The 23,017-nt window shown below is 48.7% G+C and overlaps 1 protein-coding gene across 1 annotated transcript in view; it reads right to left on the bottom strand.

The window, feature by feature from the left end:
• WTIP (WT1 interacting protein) overlaps positions 1-23,017 on the bottom strand; it is an 88,670-nt gene that overhangs the window by 13,662 nt on the left and 51,991 nt on the right. The window contains 1 exon segment of the mRNA XM_036390515.2: positions 14,809-14,876. Coding sequence (XP_036246408.1) covers positions 14,809-14,876 — 68 coding nt within the window.

Below are 23,017 nucleotides of genomic sequence, written 5' to 3'. Positions count from 1 at the left end.
GCACAGCGATGCTCCTCTAGCACAGCTCACCTCAAATGTGCTTCAGTTGCACGACATAAAAGATGAGGAAGGGGAGGATGAAGGTAAAGCAGGCTCCTCTCCCAGAACACAGGTTAATTGGCTCAGGCACCTAATGCATCCTCTGAACCCAACAGAATGTGTCTTGCTCCATTCCCCCTGGTTTAGTGGGGATTAACTGTCCCCTCACATCAAAAGCCTGTGGTTCCCTGCCTGGAGCTGCCATATGTTTTCTTTTTTATTGGAGTGAGGGGATTACATGTTATCAATCAATAGGTTGGAGACAAAATTATTGTTGCTATGCAACAAAGTGATTAGGTAGGAAAAGGTCTCACAGACACTTTGATGGGCCCAGAAGTCAGTAAATGATATAGCAGCTGTCACACCCAAATCTCACTGTGCCCTAAGAAACACAGCTTGTGCAGGATTAAGAAACTTCCCTGGAAGAGATCAGGGTGTTGAGGAACAAATACAGAGGTGGGCAGTCCTAGCTGGCTATTGCTGCAAGACTTTTTTTATTTGCTTTTTCGTTTTTCTTACTGATGCAGGAAAAGGTCTCACTGCTTGGGATGTTTCTTGGCTGCCCCATGGCTGAGTCACCCTCTGGCTGACTGTTCCTAGGGCTGGGAACCCCAGGCTTACTGAAACAGGTGGGCAGCTCCTAGTGACACAGACAGCAGAGGATTAACAGCAACACAAATCCAGCTAATTCTAAAACCCTGCTGGAATGAATTTACCAGTACCATCTGGCTGTCATTTGATAAGGAATGCAAAGGAGCATTCACCCAGCTATTGATTAAGAGGGGACATTATTCCCCAGGAAGAGAATGGCATAGTGGTCAGATTAATGGCATTTATTGCTAACTAGATTGTCATAAATTATACTGTTTGTCAGAAAGAAAGGCTTTGCTGACACAAAATCACTCTTTATGTAAGTAACCCTATTAAATTAAAACCATTATTTGTTTTTAACAAGAGAATTGTTATTAGTCAAACACATCCAGAACTGGATTACCCCATTAAGAAGACTTTGCAAAATGGCAGTAAGTGCAACAGCAGTGACAGAATATTTCCCAGGCTCAGGGAGCTGTCCTTTACCATGACACTCCTCTGTCCTGGTCACAGGGTCAATCCCAGACAGACTGAAGGTCTGGTTCAGAGACATCAGGGTTTTGGATCCAGGTCTGCTTGTATTTTAAATCTATTTGGGCTGGAAAAGAGTAACAGCCTGAGCCCAGCAGCACTGTTTCTACAGGATGGCAGCACTGTGGGCACTGCTGCTAAAAGCAATAAATGCTCAATTTCTCAACATTTCTGGAGCTGACTGTAAACTGCTTCTTTGCACTGTTTGATCCCAATGTGGAGTGTTCAAATAGAGCTACTGTACTAAGCTTTGAATTTTAGAAGCAGAATTTAAAAGTCTTAAAATGCTAATTAAAATTGTCAACATCTGTCTTTGAAGCACTTGATTATTAACAACCCTCACAGATCTTGTGTGTGCAATGGGAGAGGAGTTGGGACTTGCTCCAGCCTGCAGCCAAGGCAGAAGAGCCTCTTTGTTGTCTCAGCACATCAGGAGCCTCCCAGGGTGGGCTCCCAGCACGGCTGGAGGGAGCAGCACTGGTCCCCAGAGCTTGTGAGCAGGTAACTGAGAGAGGAGAAGGTTTTGCTACACAGAATCAGAGCCTTTCTCTGATTACTGACAGAGTCAGAGGAGTACAAAGAGCTCTTGAGCACGGAACCCCCATTCCCAATCTGGAGACATGAGAAACAGGCTGAGGTGAAGCACTGAGGTGACACAGGCTGACAGGCAGGACCCTGATGGAGCAGCCAAATCTCAGCTCTGGCTCCTGCTCCTCTGGCATTCACAGGCACAGTTTCATTCAGGATTTCAGCAATGTGGGGCTCATTTCTAGCCTTCCTCTATAAATGAGTTTCCTCTGTGCCAGCTTCTTAAAAAAAGTATTTTGTTGGCAGAGCAGTAAAGTGATGTAAACACAGACCAATGTCAGTCTGGATGGGAACAGGCAGAAGCCTATGGACACTCTATCCACAACAAATGGGAAGTGTCATTTTGAACTCTCCCTAAGATTCATTACAGATACTCCTTGAGCACATAGAAAAACACTGGGAGAAGTTGTTATTAAAAGACCAGCTCTAAATTCAAAGCTGAAAATGAAGTGTTACCTTTTACTCTCCCTTCTGTGACTCAGCAGTACAATGCTGGATACACCAGGATGCAAAGAAAACAAAGTGCAAGTTGAAGAGCTGGCCTATTATTTCTCCTGATTTCTTAAGTCTGGTCTCAACTGTTTTCTCCCTTATTTACCTTGTCCTTGTCTTCTCTACCAGGATAATAAAATCTCATTTTATATGCACAAATGAAGACTTTGTAATTCAGCTCCTCAATGATACTTATATAAAATAAGACTCTGGGAAGCTAAATAAACATTAAGAAATATGTTAATTATGTTAGAATAGCAGAGTAAAAATAAAGTAGAAAACTTGGCTGGCTGAACTTTTCTTTTGTTTGCTGTCCAATATACTTTGATTATCAGACAAAAAACCAAAAAAAAACCCAAAAAAAACCCCAACAACAACAACAAAACCCCCAAAAAACCAAAACAAAACAACAAAAAAACCCCACCAAAACAAAAAACCCAAAAATAAAAAACCAAAAAAACTTTAATGATCCTGTCCAAGAGTCTTTGTTTCAATGTAAGAGGAAAACAAGACCCCTTCTGTCCTGAATATTTAGGCCTGTTAGTATCCTCCTGTGATAATCCTGGGATTTATACTTCTTCTGTCTAATATGCAATATATCTAAAAGAAATTAACAATGAATTTTGAGCATGCAATGAACAATTATGCATGGAGGATAATCCCACCAAGTACTATGAGAAACAATTTCTCCTGCCTCTTCTCAGCCCTGTAGCAAACCTTGGTTGTCTACCAGGGTCTTTTAAAGTTTGATGTTCCCATCATGATTTTCAAAAGAAAAACATTCAGAAAATAGCGCTCCTGAAAAAGGCTTCAGGACCCAAACTTTCTGCCTTAGGCAATGTCAGGCCTTGGAAAAGCCAAAGCTCCTCCCTGCCATGCCTGACTGTGCCCAAGGAGGGGCTGCTGCTCTTCCCTGCTGTTCTGCACTCAACAAAACAAAACCTTCCTCCTGGAAACAGAGCCTGGAATCTCATTCAGGCCCATGTGCTTCTTTGATGAGGATGTCCAAAACCTGCTGAAGGTTTGTGCAAGCAGAGCCAGTGGTTACATTGCAGTGGGTGTGGCAGCTGCTGCCCTGGCAATGGTATGAAGCTGTAAAATCTCCAATTCACTGCTGCAGCACTGCACAGTCACCCACTGCCCAGCCCAGGCCTGAGATTCCTCTCTTTCACACTTTCAGAGCTTTTGAGTGGGATGATAAGGAGGTTTTGCCAAAATGCTTCAGGCATTTAATTCTGAGAACTAATTTCTGAATTGGGTGCTATGCTAATAATGTATTCCAACCCCAGGCTGCCTGTAATCCCTCACAGACTCTCTGCTCCTTGGTTTCCCATTAGCAGAGCATCTGTCTTCTCACTGCTGCATTGTTTGCTCTCTGCATGGGACCCTTACTACATGAGACACAACAATGTAAGAAATTCATGGGATCACATTAAGAGAGGGAGCCAATATCAAACAATATCAAATTTGGTTTCATGCAGATGGGGTTTTGTTGTTGTTTTTACACACATATTCCAATGCAGTGATTAAAATGAACTGGACAAAATGGGGCCTTCTCAGGCTCAAAGACAAAGGAGCCTCATGGCAGCTGACAGGTTATCTAAAGGAAAATAGTCCAGAACTTTACTCTCCATGCAGCTGAAACCCCTTCAGATACCCTACCCTGTAGCTGGACTCTGCCTTGCTGGCTGTGAGGAAACACCACACAGCAGTTTGCCTTCTTGCTTCTGTCTTTCCACTTTGTTGTGTTTGAAGGACAAGGACAGGCAAGCAGGGACTCCATGCTCTGCACAGAGGCAGCAGAGGTCTGGCCATGCACAGAGCTGTGCCAGGAATTCAGCTGCTCCTGATCTCTGCCATTTTACAGCCCCTGAGAAGAGCCCAGCCATGTACATCCTACAGCACCTACAGAGAGCACTCACCAAGGCTGTGTGATTGATTAGGAGCCACTAATGATTTTCTTACCTAGATCTTCCTTAAACAAACTCCTGTGGCAGCATCACAGTGATAATGATAAAGAAAAAAGCCTGAATCAACAGCTTTAACTCTGATCAAATTACAGAGCCCAACATTTACTGACCTGATTCACACTGTAAAGCTTCACACTGCACAGGGCTGTAACTGCTGCAGGTTGTTTACTGTCCCTGCTACCATCTACTGCAAAACATACACTGAACAAACTGTTTACACAAGAACCTACCTTCCTGGAACAAGAATTATCTGGATTTTATTCAAAACAGTTGTTGAGAGATTTCAATTCAGAACATAACAGGAGCTAATACCAACGTTTATTCCCAAAGTGGAAACATGTCACTTTCTCACATGGGTCTTTTTCTAACCCTCCCATAGAAAAAAATTAATGCTGTCTGCTTACAAGTGTTTGGCAGGAATTAAGACATAATTAGAAAGGGCTCTAGTTCTTTTAAGCGTGCTTCAGTTATTGTAATTTACTTTTCAATGGAATATTAAGAAAAATGGATAGTCTGACTACTTGGATCACCATCTCAAGAGGAAATAGTGGAGTGATTATCTGGCATGAAACCAAGAGGAGTTGGTAACAGCCTCTTCCAACATTCCACCAGCACATGTAACACACAGGAGAGTTACAAAAGGTAGTGAGCAGTGATACATCTCAGAAAAAAGCCTGACTTTGCCTCTCCTTGTCTCCTTTGCCATGTCCCAGAGAATGATTCCTCCAACCCCTTTAACAACCTGCAGCCCAGTTCAGAAAGGCTGAGCACAGACCTTACTCACACTCTGAAATTTCACTGCATTATGTTTCTCTGTGCTATCACCTGGGCCTAGGCACCACCTGGGTGTTGCTCTTTCATAAACCTGAGATGTCTCAGGACTCCAGCTGGTTTCTGCTGTGGCCCCAGGGCTGCCCAGTGAGCCCTGTGGTGAGTCCTGCACATGGTGCTCCCAGCCTGCACCCTCAGCTTCTCTCCAGCTTTGAAACTTTGTCCTCTGGGGAGAATCCCCAGGAGAAAACCCAAATGGCCCCTGCAGACAATGGGACTTCTGCCACCAGCTTCAATGGACTTGAAACTTCTTGATCCAGGATACAGCACCCTGGAGTTGTGTTGCAATAAGAGGCAAACCCAAACTGTCAGCTCTACACACTCTTCATGCTGATTCACATCCAAGTCCACAGTGCAGAGGCAGACCAATATTTGACCAATATCCCTTCACAGTATGGAACTTGAATTTTAAGCCCACCTGTGGGTTTGACCCAATGCTTCAATTCTGAATACCCCAATTAATCATCATTACTGTCAAACTCATTTATAAAATACACCCAGAACTGCTAGCATATTACAAACTTAGGGAAAACTAAGGAAGACAATTATTCAAATGTTTTTGGCAGGGAGGGGCTGGAGCAAGAGATACACAAGCAGCAACAGGACTGCACTGCTTCGTGCCCCCATCAGGAACATGCTATAAACTGTCTCCCTTTGTTTCCAGTGACAGCAATGCTGACTCTGGAACCTTCTGTCCCAACCTAGAGCAACCAGCACCCTGAAGACACTCACAGACTTCCTTATGCCTCTGTACATCAGGAATATTGCAGCAAATCCCTTTCTAAGCTTTGATTCCATCATTCTTTAAACTTATCAATAAAGTCCCCTGTCTGTCTGTTCTCTGTCTGTCTGTTCTCCATACAACATCCTCCCAGTTATCTGCAACCCCATGGTCTCTGTGATTCCCATCAGATAGGAAATGGACACAAGCTGCAACTTCAATCATTCACCTCTTCCACTGAGTCTGGTTTTTTCTAAGAGTCTCACTTAGCAGAAATGGGCTCTCTGACTAATGCACCAGTCCCAGGGCTCCCTCCCAAGGGGGACTTCCAAACATTTATAGTCACTGAGATGGAAAATCAAACCTCTGACTCCAGCTGACACCAGCTTCCATTACACTAAATAAAAACTATCTTCTGAGGGCCCCAGCAAGTGGGACAAGCCATTTCCCACACTGCCAGCCCTGGAAAACAGCATGTGCACAAACTGAGAAGAAAAGCCTCATTAGTATTAATATTTCCATTGCAGCCATGCCCAGGGGCCCTGGCTGGGGTAAGGGTCTTGCTGTGTTTGGTGCTCCAGGAGATGAAGGTGCAAGCTCTGCTCTGATGAGCTGCCCATCCCTCAGCTGCTCTGAGTGAGATCCTGTCCCTTCCCCAGGAAAAGCTGAGCATTTCCATTTCCCACCTGCCTCCTGAGTGAGATCCTGTCCCTTCCCCAGGAAAAGCTGAGCATTTCCATTTCCCAGCTGCTCTGAGTGAGATCCTGCCCCTTCCCCAGGAAAAGCTGAGCATTTCCATTTCCCAGCTGCTCCTGAGTGAGATCCTGTCCCTTCCCCAGGAAAAGCTGAGCATTTCCATTTCCCACCTGCCTCCTGAGTGAGATCCTGTCCCTTCCCCAGGAAAAGCTGAGCATTTCCATTTCCCAGCTGCTCCTGAGTGAGATCCTGTCCCTTCCCCAGGAAAAGCTGAGCATTTCCATTTCCCACCTGCCTCCTGCACATCCTGACAACTTCTGCATTTCTGATCTCACTGTGACATTTTTGGTTGTGGATGTGAGACCAGGCCCTCTGTGTCCTCAGTAGCCAACTCCAACTCCTGCACTGCAGAGACCAGCAAAGAGAAATGTCCTGGCTGGGAACCAGTGGCTGGCTAGGGGAGAAAGGGATCCAGAGCCCCAGCAGAGTGGATGGAGAGGAGAAGGAAGGCTGGAGAGAGCCTGCAGGGCTGCAAGGGGCTCTGCTGGGGCTCTGCTGGGGCTCTGGGCTGCTTGTCCTCCTCCTGCCACAGCCCTCTGGGGCTGGGCACCCTCCTGGGGAGGGCAGGGAGAGGACACCCAAAGGCACCTGCAGGTCTGCAATGCACTGAGTGTCTTTATGGTTGCCATGTGCAAAATGAAGCTTTTAGAGCCTTTCTCTTGGAGGATTTATGGGCAGAGTTCCTCCAGTCTTACTCACTGAAATGGATGAACAGCTCTAGATGAAACTTTCAACAACTAATGACAGCAAAGTCAGCCAGAGGCAAAAACCTAGCATGAAGAAGTTCAGCCTAAATGATTAAATTTGGCAAAGTTTTAAGACAGTGAAAGAGAAAATCTTACAAGGGGAAGTTTGGGATGACCTTACAGCAGTGCACTGCAGCCTGTGGTGTCTGTAATAGGTTATTTCCAGAGCATCTGAGCCTCTTCCAGTAGTGCATTAAGCAATGTAACTAACATCTGTCACGAGGTTCATTTTCCCTCTCATCTCCTCCCTCGAGGGAAATTCTCTCATTTCTTAACCTCTACTGGACCCCCACTCAATAATGTTCATTACCTCAAGAGAAGAAGGGAAAGCCTATCAAAAAGAGGAAAAAAAGCAAAGAGATAGATAGTAGATCTAAAATTCAGGCTGCTTTGATGACATTTTTAAAGTGTTTTTTGCCAAGCAAAACAGTATTTAAAAAAAAATTCTTTACGTGATATTTAAGCATTGAGAAGGAAAGACAAATTTAAATTATTTTTCCTTCACTCCTGATTATGCAGCAATTTATCAACAAAATGAAACACGAACATCTGACTGGGATTATTTATTATACAGTAAGGCATTTATTTTTTGTTCACTTCACCAGGAACAGTGTCTCTGTTATGGCTAGTTAGCCATCTGTGTCCAAAGAGCTTTCAGGAAAGGATTAAACTGTCATTTGTTTTATTTCCTTTCATGAAATAACAGCTCCTAACAGGGCTGGGGCAAGACTTGGGTACTGCTGGACTTGTTACTTTAAGGTGGCATTTAAAGGAGTACCTGGACCTTCCTTAGAGCTAAAGCAAAGCAATGTGAAGTGTGAGGGGTTGGTTTTGTTCTTTTTGCTCCTCACACATGCAGTATCCTCCTGGAAATGGCACAGATCAGGCAATCTCTTGGGCAGAAGTAGAATTATCTGTAGAATTATCCGTGTATTTATTTTTTAAAATCTGATTCATTCACTTCATTCAAAGCCAAATAAGCCAATAAGGCTTTAAGCACCGACAGAATGTGCAGCTAATCAGGGCTGGCAGCAGGAGGCTGACAAAAATAACCCTGGGGGACAGAGGTATTCCACATCCTCCAGGTGCAGGGGATCCCCAGCCATCCATTCCCAGCCCCACCGCGGCATCCCCTGCCCACCTACAACTGCACAAGTGGGGAAAAAACTTCTGACACTTCTTCCCTGCAAAGACAGAGCAAAATAAACCAGCTGGTGTGGAGAATGTGCCCTCAGTAGGAGCAAACATGGGAAAACTCCTTGCCAGGAGGATGTGCCTTGTGGCCCTGGCAGGGGCAGTGTGGGCTGTGCTGGGGCAGCCCCACAGCACTCACCAGGAGCACCAGTGTGAGAGACAACTGCTCACTTTGAAAATTTAAAAAGGTTTGTTAAACCTTGACAAAAATACAACAAAGGACTACATAAGGAAAAAGCTGCAGCGCTGGCAACTGCCCCTTGTGGATACCATGTTGTCAGTTCATCTTCAAGATGGATGCTCAGTCTTTTATACCCCTGGGGTTGCATCAGCCAGGCCTGGCCCCTCCCAAGGTCTTTCAGTCAGCTCTTCTGTGCCATTTATCAGTGCAGACTGCTTTGTACCTGCATTGGAGCTCAGGTGTTGCCATGCCCACCCCCTGAGCACCCCCAAGCTTTTCCAATCCCCACTGCCCCATGCAAGGGGCACCTGTGCAGCTCCTTTGTACCTGTCCCAGACAGCCCAGGCTGTCTGATGGCAACAATACAGGGGGAAAGGGAACTGTGGGGAGAACAGAGGACATCTAAACCACAATAACATAACCATACATCACTAAAACTTATCTTAATATTCACACAATATTCATCCCTTAATTGCAAGAGCCAATCATCTCATTATCCATCTGTAACACCAGCAGCAGCTCAGCCCTGGCCTGTGTCCACAAACCAAAAGCCCTTTTCCAACAGAGGGGCACATTTGGAAAGGTTGATGCCAGCAGCTCCTCCCTGATATTTTGGAAGCACCAGGCAGCCAAAGCTCTCAGGGGCTCACTGTGCTTAAGGTGACAAATGTGCTGTGGTCAAATGCCACCTGCACAGGAGCCATGGCCAGAGAGGGAGGAGAGGAGAGGAGAGGAGAGGAGAGGAGAGGAGAGGAGAGGAGAGGAGAGGAGAGGAGAGGAGAGGAGAGGAGAGGAGAGGAGAGGAGAGGAGAGGAGAGGAGAGGAGAGGAGAGGAGAGGAGAGGAGAGGAGAGGAGAGGAGAGGAGAGGAGAGGAGAGGAGAGGAGAGGAGAGGAGAGGAGAGGAGAGGAGAGGAGAGGAGAGGAGAGGAGAGGAGAGGAGAGGAGAGGAGAGGAGAGGAGAGGAGAGGAGAGGAGAGGAGAGGAGAGGAGAGGAGAGGAGAGGAGAGGAGAGGAGAGGAGAGGAGAGGAGAGGAGAGGAGAGGAGAGGAGAGGAGAGGAGAGGAGAGGAGAGGAGAGGAGAGGAGAGGAGAGGAGAGGAGAGGAGAGGAGAGGAGAGGAGAGGAGAGGAGAGGAGAGGAGAGGAGAGGAGAGGAGAGGAGAGGAGAGGAGAGGAGAGGAGAGGAGAGGAGAGGAGAGGAGAGGAGAGGAGAGGAGAGGAGAGGAGAGGAGAGGAGAGGAGAGGAGAGGAGAGGAGAGGAGAGGAGAGGAGAGGAGAGGAGAGGAGAGGAGAGGAGAGGAGAGGAGAGGAGAGGAGAGGAGAGGAGAGGAGAGGAGAGGAGAGGAGAGGAGAGGAGAGGAGAGGAGAGGAGAGGAGAGGAGAGGAGAGGAGAGGAGAGGAGAGGAGAGGAGAGGAGAGGAGAGGAGAGGAGAGGAGAGGAGAGGAGAGGAGAGGAGAGGAGAGGAGAGGAGAGGAGAGGAGAGGAGAGGAGAGGAGAGGAGAGGAGAGGAGAGGAGAGGAGAGGAGAGGAGAGGAGAGGAGAGGAGAGGAGAGGAGAGGAGAGGAGAGGAGAGGAGAGGAGAGGAGAGGAGAGGAGAGGAGAGGAGAGGAGAGGAGAGGAGAGGAGAGGAGAGGAGAGAAGAGAAGAGAAGAGAAGAGAAGAGAAGAGAAGAGAAGAGAAGAGAAGAGAAGAGAAGAGAAGAGAAGAGAAGAGAAGAGAAGAGAAGAGAAGAGAAGAGAAGAGAAGAGAAGAGAAGAGAAGAGAAGAGAAGAGAAGAGAAGAGAGAAGAGAAGAGAAGAGAAGAGAAGAGAAGAGAAGAGAAGAGAAGAGAAGAGAAGAGAAGAGAAGAGAAGAGAAGAGAAGAGAAGAGAGAAGAGAAGAGAAGAGAAGAGAAGAGAAGAGAAGAGAAGAGAAGAGAAGAGAAGAGAAGAGAAGAGAAGAGAAGAGAAGAGAAGAGAAGAGAAGAGAAGAGAAGAGAAGAGAAGAGAGAAGAGAGAAGACCTATGTAGCAGCTGGACCCAGCACTGGCTGGACCTCGAGGGGGACACTTCAGCCAAGGAGGGCTCTTCTAAGTGCCAAACATCTGAAAGGATCAGAAAATGGGTTTTTCCAAGGTCTTGGCTTCAGGGACCACAGGTGACACTGCAGTGAATTCCACATCCCACCTCTGATTGAGTGGAAGAGCTGATTTGTGAGGAGTGAGTGGTAGTTAAGGAACCAGGTATCCCATCTGAGCCCCTGACTGCAGCTCTGGAGACTGTTCCAGCTGGAGCTGGTCTGGCACAGCAAAATGTGGTTTTGCAGGAGAAATAAAATACTGACATCTATAGGATGCTCAGTATTTCTAGCAGCTACAATGGGAAGAAACCCGTAAATAATATCCATTCTTCGCTAAAATTTTCTGCATTTGTTCACTTCAAGAGCCATTTCAGCTTTTCTGCCCATCACTGTGCAGGTGCTACTCACTGCAGCCCCAAAATCACTGTGGACATTGCCAGTGTGCCTCCAGGGGTGACAGGGAAGAAGCACCTGCAGCACACAAATGGGATCAGCAGAGGCAGCAGTGGGGTGACAGAGCTCTGCAGGAGTGACAGCCCTCCCTGCAAGGGGACAGCCTCTGCTCCAGGTGCCACCAGCTCTGTCCCCCACTGACAGGACTGCAGTTCCCCTCTTGCTGGGGGGCACAAGAGGGGCTCATCCAGGCACCGCTGCCTCGGTGGCTCTGTGAGGAACAAGGGAGCATCGAGCTCTCAGTCTGGGGATGCCTGGAAGGATCTCGAGGCTCACACAGCCCCTGCTCCCCTGGCTGTCACCAGGGCCCCATGGGACAGCACTGCCCTGCTGTGCTCCCCTGGCTGTCACAGAGCCCCATGGGACAGCACTGCCCCTCCTGTGCTCCCCTGGCTGTCACAGAGCCCCATGGGACAGCACTGCCCCTCCTGTGCTCCCCTGGCTGTCACAGGGCCCTGTGGGACAGCACTGCCACTCCTGTGCTCCCCTGGCTGTCACAGAGCCCTATGGGACAGCACTGCCCCTCCTGTGCTCCCCTGGCTGTCACAGGGCCCCATGGGACAGCACTGCCCCTCCTGTGCTCCCCTGGCTGTCACAGAGCCCCATGGGACAGCACTGCCCCTCCTGTGCTCCCCTGGCTGTCACAGAGCCCTATGGGACAGCACTGCCCCTGCTGTGCTCCCCTGGCTGTCACCATGGCCCCATGGGACAGCACTGCCCCTCCTGTGCTCCCCTGGCTGTCACAGGGCTCTGTGGGACAGCACTGCCCCTCCTGTGCTCCCCTGGCTGTCACAGGGCTCCATGGGACAGCACTGCCCCTCCTGTGCTCCCCTGGCTGTCACCATGGCCCCATGGGACAGCACTGCCCCTCCTGTGCTCCCCTGGCTGTCACAGGGCTCTGTGGGACAGCACTGCCCCTCCTGTGCTCCCCTGGCTGTCACAGAGCCCCATGGGACAGCACTGCCACTCCTGTGCTCCCCTGGCTGTCACAGGGCCCTGTGGGACAGCACTGCCCCTCCTGTGCTCCCCTGGCTGTCACAGGGCTCTGTGGGACAGCACTGCCCCTCCTGTGCTCCCCTGGCTGTCACAGAGCCCCATGGGACAGCACTGCCACTCCTGTGCTCCCCTGGCTGTCACAGGGCCCCGTGGGACAGCACTGCCCCTCCTGTGCTCCCCTGGCTGTCACAGGGCCCCAGGGACAGCACTGCCCCTCCTGTGCTCCCCTGGCTGTCACAGAGCCCCATGGGACAGCACTGCCCCTGCTGTGCTCCCCTGGCTGTCACAGAGCCCTGTGGGACAGCACTGCCCCTCCTGTGCTCCCCTGGCTGTCACAGGGCTCCAAGGGACAGCACTGCCCCTCCTGCCCCTCCTGCCCGTGGCTGCTGAGGCTGCTCTGCTCTCCAGCCCCTGCCATGTTTGAGAGAAGCTGTCACAGGAGCATCCCACTCTCCTGGTCGATTCCCAGAAAAACAAAAGCCCAGAAAGAGGCAGGACACCACGGCAGGCAGCATTTTCTTAGCAGCAATACAATTCTAATGCAGTTAGACTGGATCTGCTTACATTCCCAAACTGAACTAATCTTTTTCTTATCCCCCTGCCCTAACTTCCCTACCATTCCACTACCATGGGGGCAGCACGGAATCCTGCTGCACCAAAGGGAGCTGCACTAAAGAACTGAGTCATGGTAGAGACTGAAATTCTCACTTATACAGAAAAGTCATTTAATTTTCTGCTTTGGACTGAAAATGCCTCTTCTTAGAAAGGATTGGGTTTCCCAGTGTTCAAGAGGAAGACCTGGGAAGATGAAGTAGTTAAAATGATTTCCTCTTTAATGGCTATTTTGCAGCCTGTTTCCTTTCAACTTTGAGAACAGCTTTGTGCTTTCCCTGTTCACAGAACTCTAAAACAGGCAAGGTTGTTTGATTTCTTTAGTGCCACCATACAATTCCTAGGATTCTTGCTCTGACATTTGCTCAGGGGAGCTGAGAGTAGATGCAGCTACTTCCTGAGCAGCAGCAGGATTACCACAAGCAGGGATCACATCAGAGTTTGGTTTCTTTGCTGACTTACACAGTGTCCCTCCATCTGCTTCTCCCCCATGCCTCTGCTACTGGGATCTGCTAAAACACACCTGGGCTTTTAAATCTATGCCTTCAGTGTCCCAACAGTTCCCTAACTTGCAGAAAGTTTATTCCTATCTGCTCTTTTATCTCAGTTTTCCTGGGAAAATCTCTGCAAACATCTTCCTTCAGAAACCCACTACAGAACATGCCTGAACTAAAGAGTTTTCCCCCCACCCCATGAAAACTGAATGTTCTCCAAAAGATTAAGATTTTTAGATTTCAAATTCTTGTGTTTAGGCTGAAATTACAAGCTAATAACAACAATCATGTCATTAAGTCTGGATGAAAGGTTTTGATCACGGGGAAAGTACATTCCAGCACAGTTCAAATGAAAAATCTCAAAGGTTTGAGCCCCTCCCTCTCACACTCCATCTCCTCTCCCCCCTCCCTGTGCTTCTGCAGAAACACAGTAAAGAAAGAGCTGAAAAAAGCAGGGAAGAAAAAAGAATTTCCCCTCCAGAATGCAAGCAAAACAAGAACAAGTTTCAATTATAACAAAATACTTATTTTCTGCACAACAGAAAAATTTCTTTTCCAACAGGCTCCAGCTCACAGTAAAGGTGTAACACATGAAAGCAAATATAATTTATATTTTAGGAATTTCCATGATTTTTATACATTGCATTGATGACAAATGCATTTGTGCACTTTGAACTGCCAGTAACAATTTTATTGTAGGATATACTTTGAATAATTCCTTTGCAAACAGCATGATTATATATTCATTACAAATGGAAAGTCTTCTGGAGGACCCAAGCCTCCAAATTAATGGTATTTCAATAAATAAGGTGGCATTAATTCAACATACTGATTGTCCCATTTATCTTCCTCTAAGCTAAAATATATCATTGCTCTCTAATTGCAATTCCCAGCCATGCCATCCTCTTCATCTTAATTCTAAATGGTCTGCACTTATCAAATCATTTATGGTGCACTGCACAATTCTCACCCTTAATTGCATGAATATTTTATTTTTGGAACAACACAGCTCAGCAACAGGCTTCATCTTTCCTTTCCTGCCTGAGTCTCTATTAAAGTAAAGCATTTACAGAAGCTCTGTGAGCAGGGAGGGAGCCTGAGCTGCCCCTCCATGGGCAGCAGCTCCCAGGGCAGCCCCAGAGCCCGTGAGCAGAGCAGAGCAGTGAATAAACTGTGCCCCAGCAGAGCAATGCTGAGCACAGCCCTGATGCAGCACAGAGCAGCCCTGATCCCTCCTCTGAGCACTGCTATTCCCCAGATGTTGCACTTCCAGCTCAGCCTTGGCAGGAGAGTCTCTGTGGCTGCAATTCAAGTCCCAGGCCTGAGCAGCTCCAGTGTTTTTTCTCACAATTTACACTTTCTGATGGCTTATGGACAGTTATGTTCTTGGTTTTACAACCACCACCTCAAACCAAGGAGTCCGTGGCAGATGCTTCCCCATTCCACCACTGCCAGGAGGCCCCACATCATCAACTGTCTCTCAAAGCAAATAAGCCAACATAAAAGCACAATTTGTTTTAGAAAGAATAAAAAAAATGCCTGAAATCTTACTTACTAGGAAGTCTTCTTCACAGTACACCTTGCCATTGACATTGTAGAAAGCTTTTCCTCGCAGTCTTCTCCCTGTTAAAGCACAGGACCATCAGAATTTTGGTTTTCATCCCCAAACCAGGTGTTTAGGATACGAAGTGAAAAGCACACCCCCTGTCCCTGTCCCTGTCCCTGGGGTCTGTTCCTGGCCCTCTCATCCCTGCAGGGCCCGTGCAGAGCCAGGGCTGAGGGTCAGGCCCTTGGCTCTATCTGGCCTGACCAAATCAGGTACCAAACCTTGCCTTAGGTGCCTACTAAATGTCACCTTTGAGTGCAGGTTATGGAACCCAGCTGATAACAATCCCTGAAAAACTTGCAATCCAGGCTCAAAATGGATTTTGGGGGAAAGGTTCCTTTGCAAATTGAGACAATTTTCTAGGCAGGTAAAATCCCAGCAGGCTCACATCCCCTGCAATCCACAGCAGCAGCGTTTGTCTCCAAAGGACAACATAAAGGATTCTGCATATGGGTGTTCCTGCCACCCTCAAAAATATCAATAATCAACACCACAGCAGGTGTCTGCAACACTAAAGCAATACAAGGCACACTTGATGGAGGGAAGGGCAGTAAAATCACACAGAAAACAAGAGAGTTTGTATTCAAGTTTTGACATTTGCCATTTCATTAGCCCATGTGGAACTCAAAGCCTGTGACAGTCATTACCTGGTGCTCCCTTTACAGTGAAGAAATGCACAGCAGACTCCAGAGAGTCCCAACAGAAAGGATTCAAACCAGGAATTCAAGAACCACCAAGCACAATCAGTTTGTAGATTCAGCAGATCAGAGCTGCTCTGTTGAAAGCAGTGCAGCTTCACCAGTGTAAAACCAGAGAGTGAAAGGGAAAGCACACTCATCCCAGCTCACCTCATTCCCACTCTCCAGGGTCCCAGTGGCCAAAGCTCTGGGCTGTGGGAGCTCTGAGCAGCCCCTGGCAGCCCCAGGGACAGCAGCTGCCCCAGGCTGTGCCAGCTGCCACACTGGGCAGGGCAGAGGGCAAGAGGAATTCTTGATCCAGGTCACTGCCAGAGCTTCACCCCATGGAATGAGCCTGGATGTGTCCTGCAGCTCACCAGGAACAGCACCCATCTCCTGGAGGGTTTGATCAGCACCCATCTCCTGGAGGGTTTGATCAGCACCCATCTCCTGGAGGGTTTGAACAGCACCCATCTCCATGGAGGGTTTGAACAGCACCCATCTCCATCTCCATGGAGGGTTTGATCAGCACCCATCTCCATCTCCATGGAGGGTTTGATCAGCACCCATCTCCATCTCCATTGGGGGTTTGATCAGTACCCATCTCCATCTCCATGGAGGGTTTGATCAGCACCCATCTCCATGGGGGGTGTGAACAGCACCAGCTCCTGGAGGGTTTGAACAGCACCCATCTCCATGGAGGGTTTGATCAGCACCCATCTCCATCTCCTGGAGGCTCTGACACCCAGGGCCGGCACACTGAGCCGGCTCACAGGGGCAGGAGTGCTCCCCATGGTTTCCATAAACAACACTGAGGAAAATATGATTAATTTTCAGTGTTTGGAAGAGCCTTTTACACACTGCCACTGTGATGTGATCCTGGGAAACAGCGTGTGGCACAGAGGAGTTGGGATCTGGGCTGATGCTTTTGGGAAATCACATGCTGCATGTGGCTGTCTGGTGGTTTCACTGTCGTGGCTGAGGGAAATGCTTCCTTTGTGTGCACATTCTTGGGCTGTGGATCTCACAGGCTGCTGTCTCCATACTGCTGGTAGGTGGAGTCTGCTCTTGTTTGTCTTTCCAGCTGCCTGGTGGCTCTGGTGGGGACCAGGACACTGGTGACCTGGGCAATGTGCTCATCCCCTCTGAGAGTCTCAGGTAAAACTGGGCCATGCCTGAGCAAGGCACAGGGCTGGGACAGCAGTCAGGGGACCTTGGGACTCTCCCAGCTGATGCAGGAGCAACCACATCTAGATCTTCCCTCCTGCTCGTCAAAGCTGTTTTTAAACCTCTCTAGGGAAAGGTAAAGTACATGGAATGAAAGGAAAAAGGGAAAGAGGCCAGAATGGCTTTGTAAAGGAGATGTGTCTGTCAGATCCAGGCTTGGCACACAACTTGTCTTCAGCTGGTGGAGATGAAGTGTCCACCCAGAAGAGGGTGCCTTGGATGTGCCAGAGCAGCTCTTTCCCTGTGCTCAGCTGGAGCTGGGTGTTTGCTGCAGGGGAAGGAGCTCTGCCCTCACCCCAGCACACGCCCACCGTGCTGAGAAAGCAGCAGGGCAGATCTGGGACAAATCCCAGCACCGGCTGCTGAAGGATCTCTGCAGGAGAGCAAGGTGCCAGTGCAGGAGGCACCAGCATCTCCCAAGGCACTGCAGAAGGGGCAGGAAGACCCCAACATCCCACTCTGCAGCCCAGCCTGCCAGCGCTGAGGTTGGGGGGAATGGCACAAATTCTGCTCCCGTTCTTTCCTTGGCACAGCATGGAGCCAGTGGGGTGAGTGCTTCCCTGGACTGGGATGGAGGGGGAAGCCGCTGATCCAAACCAAGAAGGCAAAGCCAGTGCTCTGGAGGGCCTCTCAGACACATCAGGCCTCAGCTGCCCTGTGCCTGGCCCCACTGTGAGTGTCCCCATCAGCCCTGCCCAGCACACAGAGCTGCTCTCCCTGCCCTACACCTGCCACCTCTGCAGCACACTGCACTCCCAGCAAAACCTTTCAAAACTGAGGGAAAATACCATTTCCCCCATTTTTCAGCTGAAAAAGAACAAGACACCTATTAGGGAACTGACTTGCCTAAACTCATAAAGCAGGCAAGCAGCTTGCTCACATGATAATGACTATTACTGGCAATGATTAATAGGATTGACAGCCTTTTACCTTACAATAATTTAATTCAGGGACTGTACAATAATTATCTCATAAACAAGAAACAGCAAGTTATCACTCAAACAACCATGGATGCCTATATTGGCTTCTACATTCTGCCTTTTAGAAATAAAGGCAAAAGTGTAGATTCCACTGCCCTCTGGAAGGGTTGACTAAATGACAGCACTGAACGTGGTCAGACACCACCCTCGGAGTGCCTGGGCATCATGAGCAAACTGCAGCCAGGGGAGAAGGGCTGGCAACTGCAGCCAGGGGACAGGAAACCCCAGGAGAGGCAGTGCTGGTGCCCCCAGCCCCAGGGTGGGTGCAACACCTTGATGTTGGGAGGTTGGGAGGTTGGGATGTTGGGAGGTTGGGATGGTGGAATGTTGGGATGTTGAGATGTTGGGACATTAGGACGTTGGAATGTTGGAATGTTGGGATATTGGGATGTTGGGATTTTGGGATGTTGGAATGTTGAGATGTTGGGATGTTGGGACGTTAGAATGTTGGGATGTTGAGATGTCGGGACGTTGGAATGTTGGGATACTGGGAGGTTGGGATGTTGGAATGTTGGGAGGTTGGGATGTTGGAATGTTGGGATGTTGGGATGTTGGAAGGTTGGGATGTTGAGATGCCTGGCCCGAGCTCCAGGTGCTGGACAAGGGGGCTTCACCTCTCAAGGTCCTGGAGCAACTGGGGGCCCTGCACAGCACCAGCCTGTTCTGTGCAGCTGTAATCTGTTCCTGTCAATTAGGCAGGAATCACAAATTAAACCCCCCTGATGTTCCTTTGGCCAGCTGAGCCAAGCACCTGGCCAGCCAGGGAAGGTGACATCACCCTGCCCACTGGCACACAGGCCCTGCTGCTCGGCTTCCCTTTGAATGGCTGTGTCTAGCCAAGCCTGGTTACTATTTGCTTTCATAATATTGAAACAAAAAAAGTCAAGAGCTTCTGACAGAACTTGATGCAACTTGCTGCCGGCTCATTAGAATGACAATGAGCAGCCCAGGCAGAGTTCACGGGTGGGGTTTCACAAACCCTGCCCCTGCATTCCCACCCTGGCTGCCCTGTCAGACCAGTTTGCAGCAGCAGAGCAGGGAATGCACAGGGGAGCCCCCGGCTGTGGGCAGGCTCCTGACACCAGCAGCAGCTCTTGGGGGGAAGCCCCTTCTCCCCTGAGCGCTTTCAGCCTTGCTTTCCCAGAGAACACAAAGGTTTTGCACTGCCAGTGACAAACCAGCAACTTCCATTTCCTGACAGCTCCACCTTGCACCAGGCTGAGGGATTCCACCACCTCGGGTGGGAGGCAGAGACCTCACACACACTCCAGCAAACATTCACCAGATAATCTAGCAGATAATTAAATGAAACCTAGAAATTACTCTATCCCAAGGACTGATCACAACTGGTGATTGCAACCAACATGACAAACAGCCAAAAGAATGCAGGTTTGTGGAACTCTTAAATAAAAATTAAAGCAGAACCATCTCAAAGTGTTTAACAGCGGTTTGGACATTTAACCAGTTTATAAGTCTCTGTTATTTAAATGTATCAATTACTTCCTGCACAATTTTTATCTCCTACATGTCATAAACTAAAAAGAAGGAATAGAGAGCTGCTCCTTTATCAAAGGAACAACTCAAAGACAGCTTGCAAAAGGAAAAATGACCCCCAGTTGACACAGGCTGTCCACAAGTACTCTCCCCAGTCTCCACAATGCTTTGCTGGGTGGTGAAAGCACACCAAGCCAGGAAGCCAAGACAGAGTAAAAACTTTTCTCCAATGCTGTTTCCAATGCTGCTCCAGGACTCCAGGGAACAAAATGTGAACGAGCCCAGGTTTTACAGTCCTGGGGACACGGCCCAACAGAGCACTGGAAGTGTCCTGCCCCCTCCCCTCTAGGCTGGGAAGCATCCTCTGAGCCCTCCCTGGGTATGTGCCTGTGGGGAGGTCAGTTTATCAATCACAGCCTGCACTGGGAGATCTCCTGTCTCACACAGGATGGATGCAACCGGATCAGGGGCTGACCCCCCTGGCCCTGTAAGACAGGAGATAGGAATGTCTCACTGTCACAGCAGGGTTATTAGACCTAATTACTGTTTGCAGCATGCTTTGAAGTTGAAAAGTGCCAAGCATTATTATAATATTTTAAGTACTTTGATGATTGAAAACACACAACCCTTTGGTAACCATGATTTAGTAGCACTGTAGAGTAAGCAAGTTCATGTGAGAAGCTGCATTGTCTCCGTGCCTGATGCTGCTCAAACACAAACAGCTCCCCTCTGACATCATGGGAATGCTGCAGCCCCAGCCCTCCTCCCAGATAATGCCTGCTGCATCCCAGAGATTACAGCGTGCTGAAAAACCCACAGCACAGCACCCCTCACCACCAGCACCCCCAACAGCCATGGGCCCCTTTAACTTCATGTGGGAAAGCCTCAGTGTGAGAGGGGACAAAGAGTGGAGTGACTAATAGTGTCCTGTTATTTCTAATGTCACAGCTGTGTGGAACAAGGACACTATTTTAGCCACAAAATGTAATTAAACCTTCCCATATGGAGTACAATCCAAGAGTTCAGTGGTAGGTATCAGTGCTGAAGATAGGAAATTCGTTAAAGCAGAGCTAATTAACAGTCTGAACAGCCCAAGTTAACACTGTGGAATATCACTTCAGAGGCTGCCACTCCTGTTGGCTGTGGCCATGGCTGTGCAGCACAGAGGAGGTGAGGGAGCTGCAGGACCAGGCAGGGTGGCTGTCCCTGCCCTGCACAGCTCCAGGGCCCTGCCAGAGCCCCCAGCACGGCCATGCCTGATCCTGCTGGCCAAAGGACACCCAGGAGCTCCTGACTTGTCTCACAGCAGCACAACACATTCACAGCATCCTTCTTTAACAGCTCTTTCTGGAGGAAAAAAAAAAAATTCATCTCACAAAGATTCTCTCCTTGAGATTGTTCCTCCTTCCTGCTTGATGAACTGTCAGTGCTAAGGGGACATGCAGTGAGATCTCTGTGCTCTGGGAGCTCTGGCCCATGACTTGCTCAGCTTCCTGAGCGTGGCAGCCCGAGCTCTTCATGCCTGGCTGACCAAAGAACTGTGCCTGTTTTAGTTAGCAATATTAAACATGGACCTAATTGCTTGTTAACTGCTTCAGATGCCATCGCTGCAGTGACTGATGTGACACCAGCACCAGGACTTGTCTCATCCCAGCACCTCAAGTGACAGTCTCCCAAAGCCTTCAGACCACAGTGACATGTAAACACACACACACACACACACACACACACACACACACACAGGATTAATGCACAACATTTGCTCAAATACTTCTCAGCTACCTTAAGAGTGAAGGAAAATTCCCATGTACTGCCCAAAGCCCCGTGCAAGTGGAACGAGACCCAAGGTGGCTCGAGCTGAGCAAATGCTTCTGCTGCCCACTGCCCCCCTTGCCAGGCTCTCCATCCCTGCTCAGTGAAATGTGAATTTTTGCTAGGCCAAACCTGGCTATTGTTTTGCAAAACGCCCTGGCTCTTGGTGTGGGGCTGCTTGGATTCTGAGCTGGTCTGTGGTGCACCAAAGGCACTTTCCCAGCCCAGGGTGCTCCCAAGGTCCTGCCCACAGCAGCATCACCGTGGGAACCCCTGCCCAGCAACCCCTGGCACACCTGCAGCAGTGCCTGTCCCCTCCTCTGTGTGACACCCCCTGATGATGAGGAACTGGGATACACAGAACTCAAGAGCTGAAGAGCAAGTGGAACCTCCAGAACCCAAACCAGTTCTCCACAAACCTCTAGGCTGGACAGATAACATTTCTGAACCGTGGAAGCTAAAGTTTAAATCACCAGATGAGTCCAGGAGCTGAAACTTCAAGAGAAATACCAAGTTTTACAAAACCAATAAATAATTGAAAACATTAAGTAATAACAAGCCACCCCTGCTACCTCCTCTGCCCAGACACCTCTGGCTAAAACAGGAGCAGAATTTCCCTCATGAGAGTTGTTTCCTTTTCAGCAGTAGAGGAGGTTTGTCTGCCTAGGAATTGAGGATGTGCCAGAAGAAAATAAGAGCTTCTAATACTTTTTCTTTATTTGTTGCCATTCCTCCTTTACTCACATGTGAGTTTGGGCCAGCAGTTCCCCATCCCTCCCTCTGGCTTGCACAGAGCTTTCCTTCCACTTCTGCCACTCCACCCAGTGAGAGCAGGGCAAACCGAGGCTGCTTTAGCCTCTCAATTACTGTTAATTAAATTTTTCTCCTCGGGCTCCTACAGGGGGCTCACACAAAGCCACGGAGCACAAGCTCTCGGTGCCGGGGTCCCGTGATGGAGCTGCCACCGCAGCCAGGGTGCCAGGAGGGGACTGAGCTCCAGCCCAGCCCCTGGCCTTGGAGAGATTTCCATCCCCCACTGCCACGGCCCCCTCCCCTCCTATAATGCTCAGGCTTTGTGAAAGAAGGGGTGAATTTCTAGGGTTTTCAGGGGGTTTAAGATAGGGGAAGGAAAAAAAATCAATGCCAAATTCCTTTGAATAGAAGATACTGCATGTTGGCAGAAGCCACTTTTCACAGACTCCAGCCGTTTGAAATCTGAAACACTAAAAGTGGCTACTGTGGATGTGCTGTATTCTTCTTTTCAAAGCAATCTGGCACACAGTTTTGCTCCCCTGTTCCAGGACCCAATCCTGCATTCCTTTCACGCTCAGACTCCCATTGACTTTAAGGAATGCAGGATTGGATCCTAAATGTGTGCTTTACTCACACAATAGCTCCTCATGGTTACGATCTATTGAGAAAGGCACACTTTAAAAACCATTTGGAATTGCAGGCTCATCCACCAGGCCAGAATGCCTGTAAAGATCTCCCATTATTTCAGGAAAAATGCTCAGTGTCTGGACGGCACACACACACACTCACACGTTTTCCTGGTTTCAGGCTGCAGGCACAGCTTTGCTTGAGATGCATCAAAATATTTTGAGCACTGACCTGATAGCTCCTAAAGAAACCACGTGTAATTTTAGGTTATAAAAAAAAGCAAAACTCCAGGGAAAGAAAAAAAAAAAAAAAAGCCACCAAAGCAAACGTGTAAGCAGCTGAATCTTAAGGTCGGTTTTTCAGAGAACTTTTGTAAAAGCCTCTAAAGACCTGCACTGGCTAAGACAAAACAGAGCCTTGCACTGCTATTTTTGAGGATGCTGTATATTGAGTTACAAGGCTATTACGATGCAAATCTCAAATGTACAAGCTTTTTACTCGGCCATAAACACAAAACAGTATACATTGTCCTTTCAGAAGAAAAGGTTTGCTGCTAAAATAGCAGAAGCCCTACGTAAATAACCAACA

The sequence above is a fragment of the Molothrus ater genome, chromosome 12 (assembly GCF_012460135.2).
Source record: "Molothrus ater isolate BHLD 08-10-18 breed brown headed cowbird chromosome 12, BPBGC_Mater_1.1, whole genome shotgun sequence".
Taxonomy (NCBI): Eukaryota; Metazoa; Chordata; class Aves; order Passeriformes; family Icteridae; genus Molothrus; species Molothrus ater.
Note: the sequence above shows the minus strand (reverse complement) of the source record. Positions and strands in the feature narration are given on the sequence as shown.